We start from the raw sequence: 11,370 nt of genomic DNA, 5'->3' as shown, positions 1-11,370 counted from the left end.
ATCAGCTATAGAGGAATACAAATCCCAGCAATACATTGTACACTGTATGTTTAATGTATTGCTGGGATTTGTTGTATTCCTTTGTAGCTGGTGGTATTCTGCATTGCGCTGTATGGAGGACTACAAATCAAGGAATAATATATTATACAGCGCAATGCGGAATACCACCAGCTATAGACGAGTACAACAAATCCCAGCAATAATACATTATACAGCGCAATGCAGAATACCACTAGCTATAGAGGACTACAACACCCAGCAATAGTACATTATACAGCACACTGCAGAATACTACCAGATATAACGTACTATTGCTGGGATTTGTTGTACTCCTCTACAGCTGGTGGTATTCTGCATTGTGCTGTATAATGTACTATTGCTGGGTTTTGTAGTCCTTAATAGGCGGTGCCATTCTACATTAATTGCTGTATAATTTTACACTTTTCATTTCACTATATTGCACACCACACCTTTTTTTTTCCCTTTTCTTTACTTCCACCGCTCCAAGCTCGCTCCTGTGATGGACTACAATCTCAATACAGACTAGTAGTCCATCACTGGAGCCATTTTTTTAAATGTATTTAATTTTTTTATCCGATTAACCGATTAATCGAACTTAATAATCGTCCAACTAATCGATTTTGAAAATAATCGTTAGCTGCAGCTCTATATTTTTTTTTTTCATTGATCATGTGAGAACTAACAAAAAAATATTTTATTTGTTATCCACTTGAAGACCAGGCATTTTTTATCACCCCAATTTTTTGGTAAAATTATAAGACTGGATCACGCCGTGTAAATAGACACCAAACATGTCAAACCTTAAAATTGCGAGAAATCGCAAAAAAGGCCACACCCAAAATTGGCCATAGGAGGAGGCTTTAAGAGCTTTTACCGCTCATTAGCTTAATGTTCTCAGTGATTCATGGCCCTAAAATTATTGCCCGCACTCCGATGTTCGTGGCAATATGTAACATGTGCGGCACAATAGGCGGAATTATTGTTTTTGCACGTAGACGCACCCCACGTCTCTAAGGCCCCTAATGTCACCTAGGGACCCCCAGAGAAGCTGATGAAGCAGAGATCTGCTCCATCAGCTTCTCTCTGGCTTCCGTACCGGAGAGTGACAGAGGAATGTGGAAGTGATGTAATATACATCACTTCCTGTATTCGGGGACAGGAGAAGAGATCAAAGGGAGAACGTGTACTGATCTCCCTTTGACCTCCTCTGACAGTCGCCATACTGGTCCCAGCCGCACCGGGCACAGCGGATCTTGGGACCGGCAGCGATGGAGGCGGAGGGGGGCGCACACCCGCACTTACTACAAGCGATCGGGCATCTCTAGAGACATCGCTGGCTGTTTACATTGCTGACAGTTTCCTAACTCGTGTGCGCACTGGGCGCCGTGCATGAGGGGGTGGCAAGACGCCCTCCCGCTCCTATAAGGCTGCCATCCGGCCGTTCAGGAACGGCCATGGACCGGAGGTGGTTGAAGAACTCTGGGTAGGGAAAAAAGACACTTACCCTTGCTGTGGTGCTGCTCAGTAGATCTCACAGACTACGTGGGACAGGAAGTGACAGCCAGCACAGAGGAGTCGGCGCTGGATCGGAGACCCGAACCAGCGCTGGAGGGACTGCAAAAAACGACAGGAAAGAAGAAGATGATCAGATTAAGGCATCATAGCATTTGTAAAACACAGAGGGTACGTGAATGCTACTTTGCCTAATACCCCATTCACACTGAGTGTTTTGTTGCGCATTTTGTGCTAAAAAAAAAGCTCAAATATGAAGCTCAATGTAGCTCTTCCAATGCATTTCAATGGAGACGTTCACATCTTGAAGCTCAATGTCGCTTGTAACTCGAACATAAGCAATTTTTTGGAGGATTATGCGCTGCTTGGCCCCAATAGACTTCAAAGGTGTAGCTCAATGTCGCTCATTAGCAGCATTTTTGCGTGACACTGTAGTGCGATGTCGCGCTACACAAGTGTCACTTTTGCCCAGAATTTAAATCTAGGAACACTTTCCACAGAAGCAGGAACCAGGGAAAGGATTTATGTCACATCAAAGACCTTTTGATTGTATACTGCCCAATGTATCTACAAAGTCCCTGTGGTAAAATGCCAAAAGAAGCGCTACGTAGCACTGTAGCTCAAAAAACTCAATATGTCTCAGTGTCGCTCTGCTCAAACACACGCAGAAAAGGCTTATTTTGTTGCAGTGTGAATGAGGATTGCAAATATACGATGGTTGGAAAAGTTTTTCTGTCAATTGTTTCCTTTTCATGCATTTTTTGCCATTTTCCTGATTTTATACCATTGAAAACAGGATTATACGATTAACAATATTATAACAATGGACACCAATTGCACATATCAGTGCTGTAACCTGTCCAAGTGCTTCTTCTTGTGTATCAACTTTCATAAGTGCATGCAGATGCATAATTTTTTTTTCCCCCTGTTTTAATTTTTTTCAGGAAAACCTGAGTAGTTTAAATGAAGAAGAAATTGTCATTTTGGCCAATGCTTTGGAATATCTAAGGAGTGACAGAAATGTGGATCTGCTAAAATCTGGTCTACGGTAAGAATTTTGTTATGCACTAAACAAGACTTGAATACATGTGGAGTAGACTCTGCAGTCATAAAATGAATGATCTGTAATTCCTCTGTGAGATTTGTAGCTTTTATATAGTCTGTATAAAATGTTATTTATTTTGTGTACTTTTGAGACAAATGTAAACTTGCCATTGCTAACTTAGTGGAGGAATTAGATTTTCTTTTTGAAAGATTTTTTTAAAGCTCCTCTCCAGGCAGATAGACACTAATTAATGCAGCTCTGGATTCATTATACATAATTAAATTATTTTTTTCAAAGCAAGCAGTGTATGTACCTGATATCTGTCTCATGCAGTCCCCACACAGCACAGCTCGGAATGGAAGAGAGAGAATCAGCACAACGTCCTAATCAATTGTGTTGCAGTATTTATGTGATGATAGGAGGAGAGAGCAGAGTGATGGGCTCATTGGTCTGCTGCTTCTACTTTCACTGTCAAGTCACCGGCTGGAGCAGGGACAAGACCTTTAGTTGTTACTTAACTTCAGCAGAGAAAATAAGGTTTCCTACCTTGCCAGACAGGACTGTGCTGTAAGGAAACGGGACATCTATGAAATAAAAGAAAAAAAATACCTGTTGGGCTCAAGGGGGTTATAGGGGCGGAAAAAGCCACGGGGACTTAAGAGGTTAATATTGGCATCAATTTTTTTCATGATACCAGTGACTTTTTTTTGTTTTATGTATCCTCCTCAAAGAAAGGACAGATTATGTCTACGCTGTGTAAGGGTGCAATTCTGTGATATAGCTAATTCATTTTTAATAGAAAGAAATTCCTTATCCACTCACTGATTTCCTAAATATTTCGGGGACCCCACCCATGAGATTTTATCAAATGTTCCCTGCTCAAAAAAACTGCATTGTTGCCAGTAGAGATGGGTCTGAGTTTAGCCAAGCCTGCAGAAATCTCTGACCGCCACTCCTCCCTCCTGGCCCATTCTGTGTTGAAAGTTGCGGTGGGGACATTCCCCATCCCTTTGTGATATTTAGCTGTGGGGCGGGGAATGCGCCTTTCCACCACTGATTGGGTCGGTAGGAGGGGGTGACGGTCACAGTTTTGAGCAGGCTTGGGTGAACTGGGTTCACACCAAGTCCAGGCTCATCACTAGTTGCTAATAACCTCGTGTATTAAAAATACTTGTTCCTAATCTTGGGGCTGTGCAGTCCAGGTATTCCTAATCCTGTCCTCCTGACTCCTCGCTATTCTCTAACCACTCTGTGGGAGTGGTAATAGAATGGAAATTCTCAGATATTTTTCCATTTACCAGAACTTGGTGGATACCAGAACTTGTTACATACCAGGTGCCCTGTATCTAGTGGTCACTTGTCGATCCACTTGCTAGAAGAATAAGCTGAATTGCTCACTCTCCCTTCTGTCAATTACCAAGCACCTAAAGCATTCTCAGCTCAGTGAGCAATTTCAGCATCTGCTGGATAAATAACCTTCCCTTTGCATGTGCAATAGATAAGTCTTCCTGGCCCAGCCAATCAAGATGACCTAAGATCCCAAACCTGGAAAAGACTGGGCAAAAGTGTTGGTGTTGGCAAGGAAGCTTGCCGACAATATATTGCTGGTGGGGAGGGAAGTATAGTTGCGCTTTTACTTTCCTTTCCCATGGCTTTTATACAACGGGTTGACATCCCCGTCCTTCTAGGTAGAGTTCGGGGTTATTGAGCAGCCCAAATGTCACAAGTAAAAGCCGCTGCACTGTGTTGGATCGTCATCATGCGAAATGTAGGACTTATGGGCATATTCGGGAACAAACGCAGGCATGTTTGCATACAGCATAAAGTTTGGCTGTATTTGCAGCCCTTTGGCGCTGCAGCTGCTGTGGTTTAGAATGTATGGACAGAAAACACTGTAAATACGCTTGTGTGCATAAACCCTTATCTAGGTCTAGCTGTTGGAACTGGCTCCTACATTAAGAAAAGTTTGCCAGGCTCTGCATTAGCAGCTCACTAATTTTTCTATATGCACGTTACTGGTTGCTCTTAGACAATCTATGACTTAAACCAATGTTGGCATTGACAGAAGTGTAAAAAAAATATATTTTCTTTTCTAGCTTACTGATGGCTGTGAAAATTGAAGTGGTTAATGAAGTGACGCCACTTCTGACCATGATGAAAGTCCTTGGAAGAAATGCACCGTTAAAAATTAGATTAAAGCTTGAGGTAAGTGCAGGAGCTGAATGACCTCACATTGTTAACCTCTTGCCGTCCGCCCGTAGTAAAAAAACGGACGGACGGCACTGCAGCATCTGCGGGTACGCACGGGCAGAAAAGACCCGCTAAATGCACACACCCGTTACCGGGTGTTTCACATATAGGCGATCGGCGGGTCCATAGCCCGCCGATCGCCTATATGTGCTCGTTCGCGGCACCCCCCCTGACCCCTCACCTTGATTCCCGGGATCCGCTGCCCCATCTTGGATCCCGGGACCGGCTCCGAGGGCGTCAGGAGGAGGAGGACGGGAGATCAGCTCCTTGCTGATCCCCGTCCGGGCTGTGAATGCAGAAGTGATGTGTGTTACATCACTTCCGCATTCACCTGTCAGTCATCTGGAGAGAGAAGAAGCTGATAAAGCAGATCTCTGCTTTATCAGCTTCTTTTGGGGTCCATAGGTGATATTAGGGGTCCTAGAGACCCCTAATATCTCCATAAAGAGGACCTGTCAGTGTGCCTTTGCTATTATATAGGGGGTTGTTATCCCCCTATATAATAGCAATAACAATAAGTGCAAAAAAAAAAATATAAATAAAAAAAAAGAAAAGTAACACATAAAAAAATAAAATAAAATAAAAGCCACATATAAAAAAAGGGGAAAAAACCCCCCCAAAATGTTTAACTCCCCCACCCCCACGTTTACGCGCCTATAAACGTAAATACGCGTCCGGTGCCCCAGCGCGCAAAAATTACAATTGCGCTACACATGTTACATATCGCCGCGAACGTCGCAGTGAGAGCAATCATTTTAGGGCCATCAATCACTGATAACACTAAACTGATGAGCGGTAACAGCTTTTAAAGCGTCGCCTAGGGCCAATTTTGGGTATTATCGTTTTTTGAGGTTTCGCGCGCGCACGCAATTTTAAGGCTTGACATGTTTAGTGTCTTTTTACCCGACGTGACCCCATCTTTTATATTTTACCAATAAATTGGGTAATAATAAATGTTTTATCATTTAATATAGGGGAAACTGTTTTTTTTTTTAAATTTCGGTAATTTTTCCTTAATATAGTAAAAAAATAAAACCCCCAGTGGTGAATAAATACCACCAAAAGAAAGCTCTATCTGTCCCCAAAAAAGGGTATAAAATTCATTTCAGTACAGCGCTGCATGACGGAATAAATGTCAGTCAAAGTACCGCAGCGCTGAATACTGAAAAATGGCCTGGATGGGAAGGGGGTTTAACACCGCGGATGTCAACTGGTTAATGTCCACTACTGCAGACTCTAGTAACGTATGCAATTTTTTTTAGATTCTCACAGTAATTGTTTATGAGGACAGTAATAGATTCTTTTGACTTTTACATGACTGCAATTGCTTTTATGCAGTTGTTTTTACAAAGTTGCTGTCACGCAGTTGCACAGAGGTAACTGGAATCTATGGCTAGTTTAGGTGTCAGTTCTTATGGTGGCCCATGCAATGCGATATTTATAGGAGGTTTGTGCCCTATATTCTAGAAGGAAGGGACGGGATCTGTGGCTGGCATCACTTATTTATCTTGTTCTCATCTTGTGTCAGCGCAGGCTGCGTTGGCAGGTACTGATTTTTTTTTTTGTAGCATACCCCAGGTCTGTCTTGAGGTGCCCATACACCTGCCGATTATCGTACGATAATCGTGGGTGATCCCACGATCGTACGATAAATCGCCAGGTGTATGGGCAGCGTGCGACCTCTACTACTGTAAGGTCGCAGCACATTCGTCTTCCGAGCACGCTTGAAAACCTGCCGAAAATCGTACGTTTTTCAGCGGGCTAGTGGCGTGCTTGGGAGACGAATGCCGCAAGCGTGGAGGGCTTGCGATGATCACTAGTACGATCTGCCTGTTCAAGATGGGCAGATCGTACGAAATTTTAATCAACTTACAACCATCGCACAACCAAAGTCGTGCGATGGTTGTAAGGTGTATGGCCAGCTTTATAATAAGCTCTGCAGGCAGTTCCTTTTGACCTCATGGCCTTTGCTCTGATACAGTATGCATTGTCAGCTGTGAGGCCTTCTATAGAGAGGTGTGTGCCTTTCCAAATAATGTCCAATCAATTCAATTTACCACAGGTGGACTCTAATCAAGGTGCAGAAACATCTATGCAACGATCAAGAGAAATGGGAGGCACCTGAGCTAAATTTCAAGTGTTGTTGCAAGAGGTCAAACCACTTGCTGTTTACATGCCAATGTGATATTTCAGTTTTTCCTTTTTCATACATTTGCAAACATTTCTAAAATTCTGTGTTCACTTTGTCATTATGGGGTGCTGACTGAGAAGATTGAGGAAAAAAAGACTTTAAACAACAGTAGTATCAGGCTGCAACATAACAAAACTGAAAAAAGGGAAGGGAGTCTGAATACACTGTACAGATGTTCCTCACTTACCGACTTACCTGTTTTGCGACCACTCGCACTTACGACGGACCGCCGATCGACCTCCGACCTTCCGCGTCAGCGTCAGTGCGACGGGTCGCCGGCGGAAGTGACATCCCCCGATCTTCACTGCAGGTCTCGGTAAGTATTTCCATTGCCGGATGTACAGTACACTGTTCGGTACTGTACATCGGCAACGCTATACAGTACTGTACTAATGCAGTATAGTACTGTATAGAGTTCCTCACTTAACGACCAATCCGTTTAACGACCTGGTCGTAGGAACGGAACTCGGTCGTTAAGTGAGGAATACCTGTATATTATTAAACTAAATCATTTTTTTATTTTTTTTTGCATTTTGGTCCATTGGAAAGCCTATAATAATAATAATAATTTTAAATTAACAGTGTACCTAATTAAATGCTTATATATCCTTAAAAAATGTATCAATTATTTAGGTGGTTAAATTAGCCATAGGGTTATAGCCAAGTTACCGCTATACTGATACGGCTACATTTAACCTGGGCCTTAAGGTTTTAATGACCTCCCCGCTCAAAAGGATTAAAGAACTCCACAAATTAAGCTCTGTGGATTTCTCTTTCTTGCTCGGTGTTAGAGATTTGCCCATAGACTTCTGTAGGCCCCATACCCAATGGAGGGAGATTGAGGCAGAATTTGGCTATAGAAGATTATGTAATATAGTCTTCTCCCTCGCTCTCCCACTTATTTATAGTCGGGGTCACCCTTGCAGTGTTTTTCATTTTCTTTTTTCTCCTAAGAGTTTAAATGACTGTATCTCATATTTACCGAAGTATTTTGAAGTACAAAACATTTCTTTCTTTTTATGATTTTTTTTTTTTTTTAGGACAAAGCTTTACAAATGGTTGACAAATTTAACATTGCACAGAGTAAAAACCTATTTTGTGTCCTTGCTGATATCGACTTCTATTCTGAACATCTGCTGAATGCTTGCAGTCAGAAACTCATTGGTAGGTAATGATATGTTTACAAAAACGCGAACACTTCGTTATAATATTGTGCACAATTCTGCCCTCAAAATACAAATCTGTACAAGCACAAGTTACATTCAGTGTAAATCAAACAAAAAAGATTCGGGCCGCCTATTTAGTATAGGCAGTCCAAGGGTTAATTTACTGACCGGGACAGACCATAAGTGTTGAAGTTATTTGAAACATAATTTATTCAAGTATCAAAAGAAAAACAAACATGGCCAATCTCTTATCGACCAGTTAAAAACAGAGTAGAAAAAATCAGAGCTGACTGTTGCTTTCGTGGCCTTTGTTAGGACTATCTATCCCCTTTTTATATTGTAACACCTACGTCAAGGCTTATGGCAGTTTCCCAGTTAAGTATAGCAGTTATTTAGTACATTGGATGTCCTTTCCGTATATAATTAACTCGGCCCGTTTATTGCGGGTGGATTGTTCTAGTTTTGATACTTTGTTTTTCTCGTGTTAGTTCTTTTTGGTAACATATAGTTTATCAACCCGTTAGTTTCCAGGGTATTTATATCTGTATATCACAGGGTATTAGCTTTTTCCTTTGCTTATTTTTAGTTGTATTATCCTCCTGTAGTTTAGGTTTTGCTTCTTATCGTTCCACTTAGGGTGTTGGAGGTAAGCTATTTCCTTGCGGGATATCAGCGATTCAGTTACACTCGTTGGTGTTCCTGAACAGAGATGGTTAATTAGGATATTGGTTACAATGTGAGTCTTCCCTTGCTTTCTACGTGCGTATAGGGGTATCTTATTTCATTTAATCTATCCACAATAGGGGTAGTTTTCCATTGAAAAAAATAGTCTTACTCACATGTCCAAGCCGCCATAGTTTCTGTGTATAGCTTACCTCTTCCCTTGGCGATATGGTTTTGGTTGTTTAACGAAAAAAAACACAATCCAGAAGTTTTGTCCTTGATATGGACGTTCATAGTGTTGATAGTTCAAGGATATCCGTGTAGTATCAGTTTAATAGATGGGAAGTGCCATGAGCCCTAAGTTAAGACCTTTAACACGGTACATGCATACATGCATGCATACATACATACATACATACATACATACATACATACATACATACACAAAAGAAGCCTGTTTATTACATCTGGGATTACATTCAAGTAGCAGGTCTGGACAAAATTAAGGGCTTTCAATTGAATGCTCTGCTAATTCTGTAATTCAGTCTGAAATTCTAAAGTGTGTGGGCAGCTTTATTTGTAATACGAGTGGCTGTCAGCTTCTAGGTCGTGTAACTGTACTTTAAAAGCTCTGCAACATCATTGTTAAGTTCAGAGCTGGGTATACATGGCTAGAATTTCAGTCGAAACATTTTTCGGAACCTTCGTTCAATCTTCTCATAGTTAATGGGGTCAAATTGATTTTGATCATAGTGACAAAAAAAAATGAAGGAGCAGGATGGAATCTTTTTCTCGAACGAACAAAATAATAACAGTGAATGTGTTTTTTTTGTTTTTTTTTAATTCAAGAAACCCCATTAATTTCCAAAATCGAATGTCAAAACCGAACAACATTTCAAACTAATTTAATTCTAGTCTCTTGTCATCAAGTCTCTGATGGCAGTATTGTATGTTCTGATTTAGATTTTTCATATGAAAGTTCCCACGGAAATCTACCAGTGATAGGCCAGCTTAAGCTACATGGGCAATTTCAATTTCTTGCTACTGAGAGAGCAAACCATTTGCTGTTTACATGTATGGGCAGCATTTTTTATGGTATAGGAAAGAAAACTCGAACTGCAGGTTATGTTCCCACATTCATCTGTTTTGAAGGTATTTTTCTGTCTTTTATAGATGGCATAGATGAACTGTCATATACAAACATTATTAGTATCCTGTCTTGCTGCTGTGAAATGGAATATAGCAATGAAAGGTTAATGACTATTGTTGGGGATCAGATTTTGAAGACCATTTGCTTGTGGAAGCCTTGGCAGGTAAAATCTCAGCACAAATCTTTTGTGTATCACCTCTCTGTATTTTTCTTATTTATCCCTTGATGATTATCCTGTGTTGTGGTTTTAAACTGCATCTCCTTGTATTTCTTTTGTGTTGTTTTGTTGTTCTGTAGTAGGGAAGCTAGTCTTTAGTCTTTAGTTTAGTGTAGCTTGAGAGAAACTAGAAAGACCAGTAGAAGAATACCTCATAAAGTATAGCAGTGGTAGTGGTCTCTTATGTACATTATAAGAGCATGAAACAGACCTATAACAAAATAGTCATGGAAAGTCCAGTACACTGTTTGTTTTTTTTCATACATGTTAAAACATGGATCTTAAACCTTAAAATTCCCTGAAGCCCCTGAAACGTTAAATATTTTCCTGTAGGATAAAAGAATGGTAGTTGCAGATGTTTATGTGGAACAGTATCTATACAACCTGTTTTTTTTTTTTCTTCAAATCTATGTTTTTTGTTTTTTTTTAAATACATTAATTTGAGTGCACACAAACCATATAATTCTCAAATTATACCAAATAGGTCAGGCCTTAAAATTCCAAAACAGCAAAAAATTAAGATATTCAAAATTGTCCATAGGTGATGCTTTAAAAAAAAATTATTTACAGCTCACTGGTTTAGATTTAACATGGCCATGGCTTCAACATGTAAATAGACCTAGAATTATTCCTGTGTGTGCGGCAATAACTAATATGGGTCACCCAATCATCACGTGCATGCATGTGTACATTTTAAAGCACTATTTTCACTTTGTTGCTATCACAAAGTTGCTGACATGTCCCCTATGTGGTATCATTTGGCAGGTGACGGGTTCTCTTTAATGAGATATACAGGGTCTACTAGGCCCAAGATTGAGCAAAGATTGTGCTTGATCTGCTTCCTTCCCCAACTAGAGCCGCCAGGGTTTTGACAGCTCTGAACCCAGAGGAACTCGGAGTTGAGCGTTTCTGGTTTCACTCCACATAGGGGATATCGATGTAATAGGTTTTCACTAGCCAGCCACTAGCCAACCTAAGCAATTGTGCCAGTCCCAGGGACCAGGCGGTTTGAGGGGGCACACATTGCTGCCCTGTGGAAGTGTTTGAGAAGCTTTAGAGCCACCCAGATTACTTCTACATTACAGTCAGGAGTTGGCAGTACAATTTTTTTTTTTCTTTTTTTTTTTTTTAACCAAGCTTTTGCCTGCAAATAAG

The 11,370-nt window shown here is 40.8% G+C and overlaps 1 protein-coding gene across 1 annotated transcript in view; it reads left to right on the top strand.

The window, feature by feature from the left end:
• FASTKD2 (FAST kinase domains 2) overlaps positions 1–11,370 on the top strand; it is a gene marked incomplete at its 5' end in the record, with an annotated part of 21,845 nt that overhangs the window by 2,491 nt on the left and 7,984 nt on the right. Inside the window, 4 exons of the mRNA XM_018574005.1 lie at positions 2,478–2,581; positions 4,675–4,783; positions 8,060–8,183; positions 10,022–10,161. Of these exons, the coding sequence (XP_018429507.1) occupies positions 2,478–2,581; positions 4,675–4,783; positions 8,060–8,183; positions 10,022–10,161 (477 nt within the window). The remainder of the gene's footprint in view (positions 1–2,477; positions 2,582–4,674; positions 4,784–8,059; positions 8,184–10,021; positions 10,162–11,370) is intronic.

This window comes from Nanorana parkeri, unplaced genomic scaffold, assembly GCF_000935625.1.
Source record: "Nanorana parkeri isolate BGI_ZX_2015 unplaced genomic scaffold, ASM93562v1 scaffold2671, whole genome shotgun sequence".
NCBI classification, from domain to species: Eukaryota; Metazoa; Chordata; class Amphibia; order Anura; family Dicroglossidae; genus Nanorana; species Nanorana parkeri.
This window is presented reverse-complemented; position numbering and strand designations above follow the sequence as displayed.